General features: G+C 34.4%; 1 protein-coding gene and 1 long non-coding RNA gene across 4 annotated transcripts in view; one reads left to right on the plus strand and one right to left on the minus strand.

Annotated features, from left to right (window-relative positions):
- Positions 1-19040, plus strand: part of SCN9A (sodium voltage-gated channel alpha subunit 9) — a 179577-nt gene that overhangs the window by 89054 nt on the left and 71483 nt on the right. For 2 of the 3 annotated variants that reach the window (XM_055291909.1, XM_055291911.2), the window contains 6 exons: positions 383-754; positions 3396-3525; positions 4609-4847; positions 6896-7069; positions 7869-8225; positions 12299-12775. In XM_055291909.1, coding sequence (XP_055147884.1) covers positions 383-754; positions 3396-3525; positions 4609-4847; positions 6896-7069; positions 7869-8225; positions 12299-12775 — 1749 coding nt within the window. The remainder of the gene's footprint in view (positions 1-382; positions 755-3395; positions 3526-4608; positions 4848-6895; positions 7070-7868; positions 8226-12298; positions 12776-19040) is intronic. The other variant, XM_055291910.2, reaches the window with a different exon arrangement.
- LOC134731424 (uncharacterized) overlaps positions 1-19040 on the minus strand; it is a 423644-nt gene that overhangs the window by 68516 nt on the left and 336088 nt on the right. The window contains exon 13 of the long non-coding RNA XR_010113657.1: positions 7961-8120. This is a non-coding gene — a long non-coding RNA (uncharacterized lncRNA). The remainder of the gene's footprint in view (positions 1-7960; positions 8121-19040) is intronic.

Below are 19040 nucleotides of genomic sequence, written 5' to 3' on the forward strand. Positions count from 1 at the left end.
TTTTGTGAAGCTTGGGGATTGATATATAAAAAGCTGAATGACTGGTAGCAATACTAAGTTCTTTTTTTAAGTGATATGTTCTGTGCAGCAAAATGAATGGCATTAAAATAATGGAGCAGTAACTCTAGACCAGAATATTAGAGAGCTGTACAGCAACAAATAATTTACCTGGTCCTGAAAGGATGAATTCTACAAATTGTTTCATCCTTTAAGTGGAAGAAGTTTTCTTCTCACTGAATTGCTTCATTTTTAAGTATGTTTCTTTTAAGTCAGTACAGAGCCACCTGCCCTCAGGCCAGTGGGTTCAGTGGTATTTATATGAAGTGTACTTCTATTAGTAGGTGCTTCAGCAAACACATGTTATTTTTTAATTTTTCTGCAGTCACCACTCAGCATTCGTGGCTCCTTGTTTTCTGCAAGGCGAAGCAGCAGAACAAGTCTTTTTAGTTTCAAAGGCAGAGGAAGAGATATAGGATCTGAGACTGAATTTGCCGATGATGAGCACAGCATTTTTGGAGACAATGAGAGCAGAAGGGGCTCGCTGTTTGTGCCCCACAGACCCCAGGAGCGACGCAGCAGTAACATCAGCCAAGCCAGTAGGTCCCCACCAATGCTGCCGGTGAACGGGAAAATGCACAGTGCTGTGGACTGCAACGGTGTGGTCTCCCTGGTTGATGGACGCTCAGCCCTCATGCTCCCCAGTGGACAGCTTCTGCCAGAGGTGATAATAGATAAGGCAACTTCTGATGACAGCGTAAGGACGTTTTACATAGCTCAGGCATGGCTGGGCCCTTGTTCCTGCATCAGTCGGTCTCTCTGCTGAAGGGCCTTCCCTGGTCTTGTGAATGGCTCTGCATTTTGCAATACTTTTTCTATAGAAACACACCTTTGGTTCGTTAGCTTAATCCTCATTCTATGTGTTGTAGGCATCTAACTCAAAGATAAAATCCTATTTTTGTAAAAAGGTACTTGTCTATTAATTTTATAATTGAAGATTATAAATAATCTCTTTAGAGAACACTTTATGAAAGATACATATATAGATAGATAACAGCACAGAAAATGCAAGGATAATGCTGATATTAGTTAATAATAGGTCCCATTTCAATGAAGAAATTTGGATTACTTGCCAGCTACTGCTATCTTTTTCAGGTCACAACTTAATATGTACCTATTCCAAGGAATCTTATTTGAGTTGTTAATAACAGCAAACACATATTTAGTATTTATGACAACCCCATGAGATGATATATTATTATCTCTGTTTTACAAATGGGAAAATTGAGGCATGGGGAAATAAAGCAACTTGCCCTAATTTACCTAGCTAATAAATGGTAGCTCCTAAGTTGAAACAGAGGCTGTTTCAGAGCTTGTGCTCTTAACCACTCACTCTGCTATCTCTCCAATGTGCAGTAGGCTTCTTATCTTGAAAACGTTTAGAATGGCTATGTCTTATATAAGTGAAACGTAACTGTTTTCATTTTAAAAAAATATTTCATCTGGAGTCTATGAATCAAAACAAAATATCTGAAACACAAGATTGATACAAACAAACATAAAAGCAAAACAACCATTTTACAGCAGTTCCAAAGGTCTAGGAGTCACTGAGTGGTTAGAGAAAGGTGTCTGATTAGGCTTGAAAGTGAGATCTTTCTCATTCCTGGAGTTTCCAGGATATCTCTTTAGCCCACTCACTATGCCATGTTGCATTGCCAATATCGGCAAGGGCTTTGACTAACCCAATAAGCTTCAAACATATGCTACATGCTTATATATTTATATTTGCAGACAATGTAGTATTTCAAGTGAGAATAAAGTTCTATCAAATCCATGGCCACACACATATTTCAATTTGAATAAATGCATGTGCTTTTAGGTAACATGTGACCTCTATGTGTGCATGATACAGCTTAAGCCCTTCTGTCAAGGTATTTTTCCTTATTGAATGAGCGTGTTAAATTTCTGTGGAATCAAACTTTGGTTGCATTTTGTTTTTCAATTATCCGTGTAATATGTAAAATACTATATAATTTATATCAGATTAGGAGATTATTTCATATTTTTAATGAAGTTTCTTCATTTAAGAGTTTTTTAACCGTAGAAAAATCAGTATCGCAATAAATCCTAAAGTGAAAACTACAAACTAGAGGAATTAGTGGATACTTATAAGATACAATGGAAATACAGTAAACATAAAATTGTGGCACAATATATGGTTTATATGAAAACACTGCATAACAAATAATGTCACCTCTATACCTGAAACATGTCTACTTGGAAAAGAATTTGTTTAATCTGACAAATTCTTGTTTGACAGACTATAGCACAGAAAACCTGGTTTTTGAGACTTTTCAAAAAGTTGACTTTTTACAGGGATCTCTCAAATGGGTGTGTCTGTTCACATACACATATATGCATAGTACACCCATGCACATATTTATGCCTTTATGTCTGTGTTTTGATACACATACATACATGACTATACCTATACGACTATACAACTTCACAAATCTAGAAATATATATTTATATATTTAAATATCTATATTTAAAACATATACCACACACAAGCAGACAAACATGATAGTTCTAGAGTCGTATAGTTGTTTGTGTATATATGTGTGTGTGAGTATGTGAGTGTATTTCTGGCCTGCATGGAACCAACATAGTGTTTTAAATTTGAATTAGTTTCCAAGTTTTAAAAATAAGACATTTTCTCACAAAAATAAATACACTTGGTATGCATGAGTTCATATTTTTGCATGGCAACAATTTCTAGAGCTGAAGAGAGGTCACCTCTTTCAGATGTAGCTTGCATTCTCCATTTCACCAATTGTTCTTTTCAAACTGAGTCACTTCTCATCATATACTCTGCTCAGTTCATGAGGTCTTCCTTGGCAGTAAGAGACAACCATTACAGTAGCTTCATTAATGTTGTTCCCTCAATAAAAAGTAATTCCAGAAATTTATCAGAGAATACTGAGATTCTACCCCTTTAGATACGCAGCACTACAGCACTTTAACTGTTTTCATGTAGGACTCTCACATGATAAAACTATCTGAATAAATTGAACACTCAGAAAGGTAGAAAGGTGATGATAGTGATATAACAAAAAGGCAGCTAGCTTTATTTTTTATCCCATAAATATTAATTCCCTTAATCCTCACAACAAGAATATGAAGCAAGCACTAGGATTATCCCCATTTTACCAATAATATAACTGAGACAGTTAAGTAACTCTCCTATGATATACAGCCAGTAAGTAGCAGAGCCATAATTTGAACCCAGCAGTCTAAGCTCTACTTTTACTCACTACAGCTATATAAGCAAGATTTTATCTTATACCTACAATTTATTAGTATTCTGTTCTTAAGACATTAATTGATTTTCTTTAGGGCACGACCAATCAAATACACAAGAAAAGGCGTTGTAGTTCCTATCTCCTTTCAGAAGATATGCTGAATGATCCCAACCTCAGACAGAGAGCAATGAGTAGAGCAAGCATATTAACAAACACTGTGGAAGGTATGTAATAATCTTCTTTTTACTGTACAGATTCTTAAGTAAAATTAACATAAATCTGGTCAACCTTAAATAGGCACATGAAATTCTTAGGAAGAATTCAGAGACCATAAAATGGTTTTAAATGATGGTAAAGATAACCAATGGATACTGATGGAATTGTTTTCATGTGCTTAAAAATCGATAAAGTTATTTGCTATTAAACACGGGCATTGATAACATGGCAAAAATTACTTTGCAAAATGAAAAGAAAAAACCCACAAAGACAGATGTTGGGTGATCTGACCTTTCAAAGATAAGTGATTTAATAGTAATTGATGCAGAAAACCAGGTTAACCCAGAGCTATGTGATTCTGTCACTATATAATCTTACAAATTACATATTCGCTCAAAAATTGTCTCTTCTAATAAGCAAAGATAGTCAAAGGGTGACAACCTTGCAAACTGTGCTGGCTTCTAGCCTCTCATCTGACAATATGCCCCAGGTCCCACCTGGTCCCTGGTCTAACACTTCACCCCCCACATTCCCATCATGGGGGCAAAATGTCTACTAATCCCCGAAATAAATGGTGAGAAGTAAATGGGCTAATGGTGTGAAATGTCTATTTCATGAGTCCTCCAAAAATTATTTCTAGTTGCTTGGTTCTAGGATTGTTTTCACCTGTGAACTATTACAGCAAGAGTTCTTTTCTGGACAGAATAGTCTCATCTTATTGTTGTCATGGGACTAAAAACACAGGTGAAAAATATGCATATTGGTGGAAAACATACATTTCTCTGTTAAGGAAACATAGTTCTCCTGTTTACCATCACATGTTAGGTGCATTTTTCTCTGAAAGATGTCCACATATGTGCTTGCAGTCATAAATTTCACTTCTTTACCCTCTCTTATGCTTCATCTAGGCAACGAACATGTCATAATAGACTTACATAAGAGGCTATGCTTTCATTGAAACAGTACTGTTAAATTTTCAAAATCTAAACTATAAACCTAGTTTCAATATTAGAATGCCTGACTGATTTGTATCTGGTTAGGGGTGAAATAGACAAATGGCTGACTCCATGTCCTGTGTTTTTTTCTCCCAGAACTTGAAGAGTCCAGACAAAAATGTCCACCTTGGTGGTACAGATTTGCACACAAATTCTTGATCTGGAATTGCTCTCCATATTGGATAAAATTCAAAAAGTGTATCTATTTTATTGTAATGGATCCTTTTGTAGATCTTGCAATTACCATTTGCATAGTTTTAAACACATTATTTATGGCTATGGAACACCACCCAATGACTGAGGAATTCAAAAATGTACTTGCTGTAGGAAATTTGGTAAGTCTCTTATTGTGTGTTATGTACTCATAGTTTCTCTTTTTAGTTGTCATCATTGTCATTTCATATTTTTTATGTCAGATGAATCTGCAGCCTCATAATTATGCATATCTAGAACTTTCCATACAAATGGATGTGTAGAGTCAAGTTTCTGGTTATGTCTTTTAAAATAATTGTGCAGTAGGGTTGAGGTCTATAAATAACAATACTATTTCTATAAAAGGTTACCATCTTGGGAGTTGATAATGATTTTTTCTGCCAGCATATTTCTTGGGAGCAACACTTAACATTTTTGGTTCTTTCTTACACCTTCCTAATTACATTGCTGCTTTCTTGTAAGTACACACCTCACATATTTTCAGAAAACCTATGGATGTATTGCTTTGACATAATAGTGGTGAAGTGTTTGGGTCCTCAGAGTCCCAAAGACCTGTGTTTGAATGCTGATTCTGCATTATATGAGTGATATGCCCTTGGACAAATATTTTAACTCCATATTATTTAATTTTATCATTTATAAAATAATACTTCATTATACAATGATAATTATTATTTATAATATAATTATAACTATATTTCATTTATCATATTGTTGGTAGAATTAAATACTTTCTACTTATTAGCCTGGCATATAGTAAATACACAATAAATTAAAGCTATCATCATCATCAACATCATTATCGTCAAAACTTCAAAGACTTAATGAAACAAGCTTTGAAACAACTATTTTGAGAAACCAAAATGGTTGAACTGGACATAGAAGACTCAAGGATAGGCAAGAAGGTGATCAACAGACTTCTAGAAGATATAAGATCCAATTAGGAAAATTGATGCCAGAGTGATCTCTAAAACATACAGTGCTGGTCACACTAACTCAGGGTAAACAAAGTGCCTGTTTTTGACTGTGGAAGTGAGGCAGGCACCAGTTCATTTTTAGGGCCAGAGAATCCCAGCTTATGACTCTTCATAAACCATGAATAACTTTGGGTATCTTTGTCAATGTCTATATAAGATAATTTTGCTTTTGCTGTGGTCCCAAACAAATTGATATTTGAAGACCAGAAGTTCTTTTCTGAGTCTGTCTTTTCTTCTAAATTGTCTACAAATATTCCCAGTTACAATGTTTTTCCCCATGTGCTCGCTGTCATTCTTCTTCCCTTCTATTTATCTTTGGAAAAAGGCAGGAATATCTAGTTTCTAATTGTTGCTGGAGATCCAGATCTTGCAAATAAGTACCTTCTCACTGAGACGACTGCATCCCTGTGAACTCAGAAAGGATTTACCTGGTCACAGCTATTACCACAACCTCAAGTCCAGCTGCTCCCTGCCAACCTTCTTGATCCTGCATTATTTGAAAATTGACTCCTAAAGTTATAGACCTAAATGTTTCCCTTAGAATCTTCTTTGGTCAGATTCCTTGAGTCAAAGTGTACCCAAAGGATTCATTTCAGTGTTGCCTTTTTAAGTGAGTCCTTTGATACCAGTATCATGAATTAATGATATTTTGCAATGTACTTTTGTGTCAAAGCTTTAGAAGTCTTAGTTTAGCTGCCACATTGTCAATTAAATACTTTATTCTCTTCTGCTGATAAATCTTTAAAGAGTGAGTCAACATGTTCTTTATTACTCTAACAGTAGTCAGATCAGAAAAAAAAGACTGGCTCAAAATTTCAGTATCAGTTTATGTTTTCTTTTTATCTTCTTCCAGAACAACTTTTTGACCCACATAAATTCTTTGAAAATAGCGACTGTGTCAATTACCAAATGTTTTACTCTTCTGAAATTTTAATGTGCTATTCTAAAATGCTGTCTAAAAATGATGAGCACTGACAGGACAGTTAGAGCTTTTCAACCTTTTGATGCTTATATGGGAGCCAGGGAAGAGCAATACCTAGTTTATAGGACTAAGTTAGATAAGAATGTCCATTTATAAAGTATTTAGCAAACTGTCTGGAACACAGTAAATGCGGAGCAAACAGTGATTATTATCATTGTGTTGATTTCCTATTTTCTAATATTAACAGAAAAACATTATTTTTCTCACTTAGGTCTTTACTGGAATCTTTGCAGCTGAAATGGTATTAAAACTGATTGCCATGGATCCATATGAGTATTTCCAAGTAGGCTGGAATATTTTTGACAGCCTTATTGTGACTTTAAGTTTAGTGGAGCTCTTTCTAGCAGATGTGGAAGGATTGTCAGTTCTGCGATCATTCAGACTGGTAAACATAAACTAAGGTTGCCATTATATTCTATAATAAAGGGGTATTTCTTTGGTTTTGCATTATTATTTAAAACTTTTGGGAATTTGAATCAAAAGGCAAGATTATATCTTGATATCTAGTAAAATAAAATCCATTCATTGACAAATGCACTTAAAGAACTAAAACCACATGGATATTTTTACAATTTTTGAAGACATGCTCAATTCTAATTTGAAGTACACGCTAATATAAATATTTTCTATTATATTAATGTAGTACAATAATGTATTTCACAGTAAGAAGCTTGTGGCTTACAGAATTTCAATGATTATATGTTCATAACTTTATGAATTTGGTAATTAAGGATCAAATTGTTATCCCCCAAAACAATTGTTGTCTGATCTTAACAATATAAAAACAAATAAAGACTTTTTAAAGCACATTCCTCTAATATGCTAGATTTTATCTAAATGTCAGCATGAAAAAATGTATAAAAGTATTAGAAAATAGAATTAAGGATAAATTATCAATTCTAAGAGAAATAATATCACAAATTATGATAAGAGGTTTCTATAGCAATCCTGAACTAAAAGTACATCGTTTCTTTATAACATGTGTTGTAATTTTTTGTGGCAAGTGGAACAAAATAACAGAGATATTGAAAATAGATGAAAATGAAAAATAAGAATATTTTAGCCAGATAATAATGACAATATTATAGGACTTAAAGTATGCTTTAAACTTAGAACAAAAATCAAGATTGGAAACACTGAAATTTTTCATAGTGATTAATATTAAACTTTATATTTGCTTTTAGCTCCGAGTCTTCAAGTTGGCAAAATCCTGGCCAACATTGAACATGCTGATTAAGATCATTGGTAACTCAGTAGGGGCTCTAGGTAACCTCACCTTAGTGTTGGCCATCATCGTCTTCATTTTTGCTGTGGTCGGCATGCAGCTCTTTGGTAAGAGCTACAAAGAATGTGTCTGCAAGATCAATGATGACTGTACGCTCCCACGGTGGCACATGAACGACTTCTTCCACTCCTTCCTGATTGTGTTCCGCGTGCTGTGTGGAGAGTGGATAGAGACCATGTGGGACTGTATGGAGGTCGCTGGTCAAGCCATGTGCCTTATTGTTTACATGATGGTCATGGTCATTGGAAACCTGGTGGTATGTAACCAGATGTTCATACATTTTAATTTCTCTGTGGAAATTATTTTGGGATGATGTGATCTATTATTTTTATAATTTTATAATTAATTGTATCTAAAATTATTAATTGCAACAGAATAGTGATAATTTTAATACAAGAAAGAACAGGAAAGAGAACAAAATGTTGTATTAGTTTCCCTAGCCAAATAACCCATATTTATATTTTTCAAAATCACTGCCTATTCATTTTAAGGCAAAGCTTTCTATCTTTTTCTCTAATTTTGAAAGTGATGGCATATGCTCTCTTGAAGCTATACTAGTAAATAAAATATAATTAAGTTAATAATAACAAAAATGAAGTTAATAATGGACCAAGGCAAATGAAAGGACTGGTCCCGCACCTTATAGCCATGTATAAGACTAGCCTCTATAGCAAGGATCAGCACCTATGCCCAATAGACCAAAGCCAGTCTAATGCCTGTTATTGTGTGGCCCTGGGAGCTAAGAATGATTTTTACATTTTTAAGTGGTTAAAATAATCAAAAGAAGAATAAATGACACATACACATTATATGAAATTCAAATTTTAGTGTTCATAAATTTTATTCAAACATAGGAATATTAATTCATTTACATATCTTCTATGACTGCTTTTACATTACAATGGCAGAGGTGAATAGCTGCCATAGAAATCCTATGCCCAATAAGGTCTAAAATATTTATCATTTGGCCCTTTACAGAAAAAGTTTTCCAACCACTGGCCTATAGCATCGCGTGGACATAGCAATCTGCCTACTTTTTGAATTAGTGTTTTCTTGGCTTGTACTTTTTTAAATTTTTTTCTTCATTATACTGATTAGTGAAAACTTTCAAGCTTACAAGCAGGAGAAAATTGGGATAAAATGCTCTTCTATGAGCCACTCATCTCAATTCTCAAATCTGCCGTGTTGACTTGTCTCAGTTGGTCAGCTTGACATCAAATCTCTCATCAGGTATCCAGAAGGTGGGATATGGTAACAGCCGTATGGTAAGTGCCTTCACTTCCCACTGAGTTGAAAAAAATTACTAAAATATTGTTGTCCTTGTAACCACCATAAAAAGAGGATTCAGAAGTCAGGACAGAAACTTACATTCATGCAATCACACACTAAATGATACTGTGCCAGACATACACAAAGGCATTTATGCAGCACAAATTCTAGATTTTTACTGCACAAAAAATATACATCATGGATTACCATTCTGTAATTGTTGATCACCCGCAAGTTGTAGTAATAAATAAGCTTCCTAGTTTTATATAGCCTTGCAAATTCCTTCCAATATGGAATGAAATGCACATTCTCCTTGTTTCTTCTTGTCTGTTTTGTATTTATAAGCTCCAATAGCAGGATTTGCTTGTGTATTTTTTTTTTTTTTTTGAGATGGAATCTCGCTTTGTTGCCCAGGCTGGAGTGCAATGACGCGATCTTGGCTCACCCCAACCTCCGCCTCCCAGGTTCAAGCAATTCTTCTGCCTCAGCCTCCTGAGTAGCTGAGACTACAGGTGCATGCTACCGTGCCGGCTGATTTTTGTATTTTTAGTAGAGATGGGTTTTCGTCATGTTGGCCAGGCTGGTCTTGAACTCCTGACCTCAGGTGATCCAGCCTCCGTTGCCTCCCAAAGTGCTAGAATTACAGGCTTGAGCTACCGCACCCAGCCGTGCATTTCTTCTTACAAAATGTTGACATAAAATCATGAAATTGGGAAAGGTATAACTTGTGAAAACAGGCCACATCAAAGCCAATGATCACAAATAATTTAAATATTTATTATTTATTCAGGCAAATTCAAAGGGAAAGGCATTCCCTTGGCTCTCACCATATTATCCACTCAATATTTTTTAGTATCTTCTCTGTGAAAAGAAAGGTATTTAGGTATTGTTTAGATAGGAAGGCATTGTTTAGGTATTATTTAGGGTGGAAGACCAAAACCAGTTACCCATGATCTAATCCTTGTTTTTAAGATGCTTATTAGGACACAGAAAAGTGGAACACAAAAGTTATCAGACAAGGAAGAAGTGATGAGTTCTACCAATGAGGTTAAAATGAAATGCTTTTGACACTTAAAGAGTTCTAGATTGAGACTTAAGGGAGGTTTTTGAAGTGGGCCTTTGAACAATGGATAATATAATATTTGATCATGGACACTGGTGTGAGAATTATGTTTTCCTTTGAAAGGCAATATAGATTTATAGTAAAAAACAGAGGGGATATATTGGTGAGTGTTTCATTCATGTAGAATTAGTATTAATTAACTCATATTGTTATTCTTTAATTACTAATTCTTGGCAATGAAAGTATACAGAAGAAAATTCATCGAGTTGATAACCAACTCTTGACTAATGGAGGAACTACCAATATCATAGAATTAAAATTTAAGGAAAAAAATATATTCCTGATATAGTCTTCCACATTAGAGTTATAGGCTAAACTGGCCTTTTTTTATATTTCTCTAATTTATTCTTTTGGTCATTTTATTGCCAATTAATTGAAATGGTTAAGGACCATAGGTTTAGGAAAACATTTGGAGAAATAAGTTTTAGTTAGCTTGGGTCTATATCAGGAAACTTGTGAAGACCATTAATCAAAATGAGACTTTGAATCAAGTATACATTTTATTAATATTTCTTCTCTTGTTTAACATGATAATACAAAGATAATACAAATGGACTATATTTTTATTTGTGATACCCTCTAGGTTATAGAAATATTAGAGACTTATGATTTTGAAGGAAAGAAAGTTGTCACAGCAGCTGTTCTCAATGAAGTGAGAACCGCATGAGCCACTGCACCCTGTTAAAATGGTTTAACATTTGAACAGATTAAGGAGACTAAAGCAGGAAAATGGATCCTCAGATCTTCACCTATATTCCTATTAAAACACATATACACAAACATGTATTTCATAGTGAAATATACTTTTTCATTGACAACTGTTAAACCATTTCAGGGATTTTTAGCAATTAACAAAATTGTTCACTATGATTCCCAGACCACCCACCTCCAGAATTTTCTCCTAAATCAGACACACAGTTTTAACCTGCTCTCTTTACTTACATCTCAGAGAAATTGTTTTAGGTATGACCAAAATGAGGGATGAGTACCTTCTCTTCAGTTAGGTCTTCGATTTTTAAAACATGAGGTAGATGATTTGGGCCATGGAAAGACTTACATCAAATGCCAATTCAATTTCCTTTTTTGTTTCCTGGATAAAACAATGTTTAAATATAATTTACATGTTTCTTGCCCTCTGTGAACATTTTTTTTTTTTACAATGTTGAGTTCACCTGCACTTCTACTTCAGTGAGAAAAAGAAATAATTAACTCAAAAATAAGACTTTGCCTCAAGAGAATAGAAATTGTCCTGACCTTTTTTGTAATCTCTTCTAGGGCAAACATAATAGGCAATGAAGCCAGCCAATCATAATGCCATTATTGCATATGAATCAGGTTCAAGGGGCAGGTCCTTTTCTGTGCTTTAAAAGTCACATTAAGTAGTATTCTAGCACACTTCTTGGACAGAATATTTTATTACAGGAATTTTGTAAGTATTATCTTTTCCATTTGTTGGAACAAGTGACATTTATCTTCTGGTAAAGTGAACAAAGATCTTTAGCACGAAAGAAAATAGTCACAATTGTTTTGTTCTACCTGTTTCTCACAGATAATAAAGAGTAATGACAGATGAATGCTGGGAGAGTTTTTTGGGTTCGTAAAAGGGAACTTGATTAAGGAACTACTGCTACAGAAATGAACTTAGAAATGATATAATGATAATGGTGAGGGATCATTCTCTCTGCTCCCCGTGGTAATTCTTCCTGGGTATGGCTGACCCTCTGCTGCTGAGTCTGCAGGGGCTAGTCTAGGGATACAGTGATGAGGAGTCTACCCTCTCCTCTGTCTCTCTCATGTGGTCTTATCCGCGTGTGAAAAGGTGCAGAAATCTTCGTTTCTGGTTTGTATTGTGGCCTATATTCGGAAAAGTGTACTTATTATTTTTTTTATATTTCCTGTCTCCCTATTTCTCTACCCCCCTCCCCACCCTGATATAGGTCCTAAACCTATTTCTGGCCTTATTATTGAGCTCATTTAGTTCAGACAATCTTACAGCAATTGAAGAAGACCCTGATGCAAACAACCTCCAGATTGCAGTGACTAGAATTAAAAAGGGAATAAATTATGTGAAACAAACCTTACGTGAATTTATTCTAAAAGCATTTTCCAAAAAGCCAAAGATTTCCAGGGAGATAAGACAAGCAGAAGATCTGAATACTAAGAAGGAAAACTATATTTCTAACCATACACTTGCTGAAATGAGCAAAGGTCACAATTTCCTCAAGGAAAAAGATAAAATCAGTGGTTTTGGAAGCAGCGTGGACAAACACTTGATGGAAGACAGTGATGGTCAGTCATTTATTCACAATCCCAGCCTCACAGTGACAGTGCCAATTGCACCTGGGGAATCCGATTTGGAAAATATGAATACTGAGGAACTTAGCAGTGATTCAGATAGTGAATACAGCAAAGTGGTAAGAATGCTTCATATACTTTGTGTTTCCTATTAACAATTAGTATGAAATGAATGAAAATTTCGTATTTCTGTTGTCATAAGTTCTTCTTAACATTGCATATAGTGATGCATAGTTTTTGTGCGTGACTTTACACAACAGCTTCCTGAAGATTCATCTGGTAAAGTTTTCTTACTAGTTCTTAATAATTGATTTAATCTTACTTAGCTGTATGAGAAAGCACCAGGTATCTTTGAGCCTTCCCATCCTTCATCCCATGTTTCCTGTCAGTTGAAAAATTACACACAGTTTCCCTCCACAGTGCCTGTATGAATCCACCTCTCCTTTTCATCACCTTTCCTTTGTACTCACTATTTTTTGCCTAAACCATTTAAAGCAGAGTCTCAACTGATGGCCTCTGCTTCCATTTTGCATTTACTCTAGTTTACTTGTTTGATTAATTTCGCTCACGCAGATTCAGTCCTAATCATTTCACTCTCATGATGTATCCATGATCCGCAAAGTATCTCTCTCTCTCTCTTTTTTCTTTTCTTCTCCTTTTTTTTAAAAAATGGAGACAGGTCTCACTCTGTTGCCCAGGCTGGAGTGCAGTGGTGCTATCATAGCTTACTGCAACCTTGAACTCCTGGGCTCAAGTGATCCTCCTGCCTCCACCTCCTGAGTTGCTGGGACTACACACCCATGCCACAATACCAGCTAATTTTTTTTTTAAAAGTTTGTAGAGACAAGGTTTCACTATGTTTCCCAGGCTGGTCTCAAACTACTGGACTCAGGCAATTCTTCAAACTTTGTCCCCAGTTGCTGAGATTACATGAGTGAGCCACCACGCCTGGCCATCCCCAAAGTCTCGAATTATGTACTGTGCACAAAGCCTTCGCACTATGGCCCTAACCAGCTTTGACCAGCTGTATCTCCTAGTGCTCATCCGTAGATTTTTACCTGTACCAAACCAATTTCCTTTGAGGCCATAAACACTCTCCACACTTTGCTTGGGATTTCCTTCTCCAGTCAAAATCCTTCAAGGCATCACCCTTGTATTTATCATTTATTAAATTGTTAATACTTAAATCACAGTTGGGTCAGGGTTAAATGAATTAACATGTTAATACATGTAAAACGTTTAGAACCATACTCAGTGTTCTCAAAATGTTATCTATTTTATCTCTCCTAATTTCTCCCCAAATGGATGTAGTCCCTTCTCATTTTGAACCCCAAACAATTTTATACCTCTTCCTGGATTCAGTAATCTTAAATTGTAATTTTTTGAGAAATTATGGTATGCATCAAATGGTACTGTAAATTCATTGAGAATAGGAACTCTTTAAAACCTTTTTTGTGCCCTCCTCTCCTACCCTTACCTGCATATTTCTAGTGAGTCAAGGTATGTATTAGTTGTATTTTTATGGTGAAATATAACAACCGTATTACAAATTAATTTTATGACATTGCTTTCAAGTCTTGAGGTATCATTTAAAAATAATCTTTTGTTTTCTCTAGCTCATATTAGAAAGTATTTGACAGATATTTACCAAATATCTTCTATCTCCTTAACTTACTAAGACTCCACCCTCCATGAATTTACAGTGGACTTGGAAAAAAAGTCCATGGTTATTATATGGAATAATCATGACTGATATATATATCCATATATATATATGTATATATGTAAAATGCTGAGGAGGCTGAGGCATGAGAATCACTTGAGCTCCAGAGGCGGAGGTTGCAGTAAGCCAAGATCGCACTGCTGCACTCCAGCTTGGACTACAGAGTGAGACTCTGTCTCAAAAAAAATAAGTACATAAGATTAAATTAAATTAAAACAAAATAAAATAAAATGCTCCATACTTAATTGATTGAATACATGATTAAATAAATAAATCATGATATATGTTTCTCTCTAGCCAAGGACATTTTTTCCAAGACGGTAGAGTAAGGAATAAAATATAGTCATCCCTCGATATCTATGGGCGAGTGGTTTGAAGGCTCCCCACAGAGACTAAAATCTGCAGATGCTCAAGTCCTTTATATAAAATGGCACAATGTTTACCATATAACCTACACACATCCTCTCATATGTACACTTTAAATTATCTTCAGATTACTTATAATGTAAAAGTAAATCATTGACACAACGTAAATATTTGTTTTACTGTATTTTTTATTTGTACTATTTTTATTGTTGTATTTTTATAGTTGTTTTTTCCAATTATTTTCCATCTGTAGTTGGTTGACTCTACAGATGTGGGACCCAGGGATACAGATGGCCAGCTGTATTTTATTTGTATATTTTAAAATCTTCTACATGGAAGAAGTAATACTCCCCAAATTTTAAAAGTGTGTTCATTTCAGCTTAAAGTTAGAAAATGAGATTCCACGTATGCCTTTTAAGGAGCAGGCATCTAGGTTTAGTATCATATGGAAAGGGAAACTAACTCTGTCACCCATTTTTTTCTAACTAACTCAGTCACCCATTTAAAGAAGATTAAAATTATAAACTCCAATTGCCTGGCAGACAGTTGCTCTCAGAATAAAACTTGGATTCTAGGTGTTAAAGCACTTCAGGAGCTGGGGAAAGTCAACCAAAGACTTTTGAAGTTATTTCTTAACATTTATGAGGAATTATTTCTTACCTGTTCATTTTTCTTTCATTTAAAGCCAATGGCTGACCTTTCATGGATCTCCTTGGCTGCTGACAAAATTCTTATTCTTAGTATGTTGAGTTGTAACATTTTTAAGGGAACCTTATAGAACTTTCCATTTAGCACTTCATTTTCTAACTGAAAAAGCAGACTCATTAAAAGGAAGTGATTTTATTCACAGTTATAAAGCTAGAGTTATACAGTTACAAATCTAGAGTTATATAGTTATACAGTTATAAAGGCAGAGCCATGTCAAGAGTCCTAGTCTTGTGACTTGTAGCTCAATGGAATTTCTACCTCTCTTGCCCTCTCTTTGTCCATTCGAAACACAAAACAAACATTCCTATTGGACTTAATATTCAATTTGTCTCCCCTGGGGTATAAAGCCATGCAGCTATAGAATTTATATATCTGTGGTATGCAGATGAAGGTGTGTTGTCATAATGGTCAGCTATCTTTTATGGTGAGTGATTTTATTTGTATTTTGTAACTGAAATAGATTATTTTAACCATTCATAAAATTCCTTTGTCACTTATTCCATGAGCCCTTCCTAAAGAGTATGAAATCTAGTGCCCTATAAACTGAGTTGTCTAAAAATCATTTGATGTTAATATTCTAATATTCTTGATTTTCACTAATTTTTTTCTCATTACATAATGGTTATATCTATATGATAAAAGAGTGTACATTCTTATTCTATTACATTTCTATGGTATGCACAATTAAATATACAGGAGTTTGTGGCTACCTTAGAGGTTGTAGTAGCAGATACACAAGCTAGTATTTTAAGTCATGTAGCATAGTGTTTGAAATAGCAAGCCATTTAAAAAAAGTTTTTGTTGTCATCGATTTCTGCATCATTATTATTACCTAAGAACTCAGGTTCTTAGTGCTACTGACTTCTAATTATGAGCTTTGAAAGTTTACCCTTCTTCATAAAAAATTTTCCATGACATATCTCAAAGTATGTCATCTTAAGTATAGACAAACCTACCTGAAAATATAAGAATTGAGAAATAATGAAGGTTCAAGATCTAAAGGAAATTTGTTTGATAAGATGTTAAGCTGTGGCCAACTATACAAACCTTACATTGAAGGTCTTTCTTTCCAGCCTCTTCAGATTAAAATGTTTCCAGTTTAAATTCTGTCATTTTTGTTTTGTTTTGTTTTCCCATTTGGATCACTAAAATAGTGTACATTTTATTTATTTGTCTAAAATGTCTTTAATCCTCCTATGCTAACTTTTCCTGCTCTGATTCTCATAATCTTCATCTCCCACTTGAGTTCCTAGAGTGTTGAACTGTGAATTCCCTCCTTTGCAACTTTTATTTTTTTCATATCTGAGATGCCTTTGAAATAGTGATGGTTGTGTTTGTGATGAGCCTGGATGAGCCAAAGAGGCAAATTCGATTACCCAATAGAAAGTAACTCCTAATTTATATATTTATGTCATTAAGTCTTAGCCACTACCTTGGGATATGGTTAAGAATGCCACTTTTTAAGATAGAATATTCGCCTCAAATCTTAGCTTTTGATATGACCTTGAGCAATTTACAAAAACCTTTTTTCAGTTTATTTATGTGTAAAATAGATTGTAATAAAGATTACATGATTCTCATAATTAGACAAATGCTTATTGAAAAGTACTCAATGTACAATTATTGTAAGTATAGAATTGAGTGCTTACATACACACTGTAAGTAGCTATTGGCTACAGATTGAATTTAAAAGAGATAGCATGATGAAGATCAGTGCTTCAGAATTTTAGTGTGTGAAAGACATACTTGGGGACTTTATTACAAATGCCTGTTCTGGATCATATCCTTTGAATTCTGTTTGCCTAAATTTGGATGCAACTTCAGAATCATTAACAATGTTTGCAGCAGCTACTGATCAGTAGAGACTACTGTGAACAATAATACTCCAACAAATTGGAAAACTTAATTGAAATTAATAAATTACTCGATACATACAACTTGCCAAGATTGTATCATGAAGAAATGGAAAACTCAAACAGACCAGTAATGAGTAACAAGATTGAATCAGTAATAAAAACTCTCCTAGCAAAGAAAAGTCCAGGACCACATGGCTTCACTGATGAATTCTACCAAACATTTAAAGAAGAACTAATACTAATTCTTCTGAAATTATTCCAGAAAAATCAAAAGGAAAGGAATTCTTCTAAACTCATTCTACAAGGCCAGTATTACCCCAATACCAGAACCAGACAAGGACACACACACAAAAAGAAAGCTGGAGGCCACTACCCCTGATGAACACAGAAGCAAAATGCCCCAACAAAATACTAGCAACTCAAATCCAACAGCCTGTCAAAAAGATTATTCACCATGCTCAACTGGAAATCGTCCCAGAGATGCAAAGATGTTTCAATATTTGCAGAACAATAAACTTTCTACATTATATCAACAGAATGAAACATAAAAACCATATGATCATCTCAATAGACAGAGAAAAAGCATTTTATAAGATCCAGTATCCTTTATTGGAGAAAAATTATCAACAAATTAAGTATAGGAGAAACATACCTCAATATAATGAAGGCCATATGTAACAAACCCACAGCTAACATGATATTAACCAGGGAAGAGCTGAAAGCTTTCTCTCCAAGATCTGAAATAAGACAAGGATGCTCACTTTCACTACTTTTATTCAACATAGTAATGAAGTTCTAGCCAGAGCAATCAGGCAAGAGAAAGAAATAAAGGACATTTAAATTGGAAAGAAGGAAGTCATATTCTCTCTGTTTTTATATAATCTGATCTTAGATATAGAGAGTGCTAATGACCCCATGAAAAATGTATTAGATTTCATAAATGAATGCAGTAATGTTGGAGGACACAAAATCAACATGCAAAAATCAATATATCTATATGTTAACAACAAATAATCTGAAAATAAATCAAGAAAGCAATCTCATTTACAATAGCTACAAAAATAAAATACCTAGAAATAAATTTAAACAAGGAGGTGAAATATACTTACAATGAAAACTATAAAATATTGGTGAGAGAAATTGAAGAGGACACAAAAAGGGAAAGATATTACATGTTCATGGATTACCATAATTAATATTTTTTAAATGTCCATATTACCCAAAGCAATCTACAGGTTTAATGCAATCCCTATCAAAATACCAGTGACATTCTTTACAGAAATAAAAAAAAAAGTCCTAACATTTGTATGAAACCACAAAAGACCCTAAATAGCCCAAGTAACCTGGAACAAAAGAACAAAGCTTGTGGCATCACACTAACTGACTTCAAAACATACTATAAAGCTATAGTAACCAAACAGAATGATACTGACATAAAACAGACACACAGAGCAATACATAAGAATAGAGAGCCCAGAAATAAATCTACACATATACAGTCAACTGAGTTTTGACAAGGTTCCAAGTACCTATAATAGGGAAAGGACAGCCTCTTTAGTAAATGGTTCTGGGCAAACTGAATAGCCACGTGCAAAGGAATGAAATTATGCCTTTATCTCTTACTTTATACACAAGTCAACTCAAAATAGACTAAGTACTTAAATGTAAGACTGAAAACTACACAACTATTAGAGAAGAAAAAAAACTGGGGGAAAGCTTCATGATGTTGTT

The sequence above is a fragment of the Symphalangus syndactylus genome, chromosome 9 (genome assembly GCF_028878055.3).
Source record: "Symphalangus syndactylus isolate Jambi chromosome 9, NHGRI_mSymSyn1-v2.1_pri, whole genome shotgun sequence".
NCBI lineage: Eukaryota > Metazoa > Chordata > Mammalia > Primates > Hylobatidae > Symphalangus > Symphalangus syndactylus.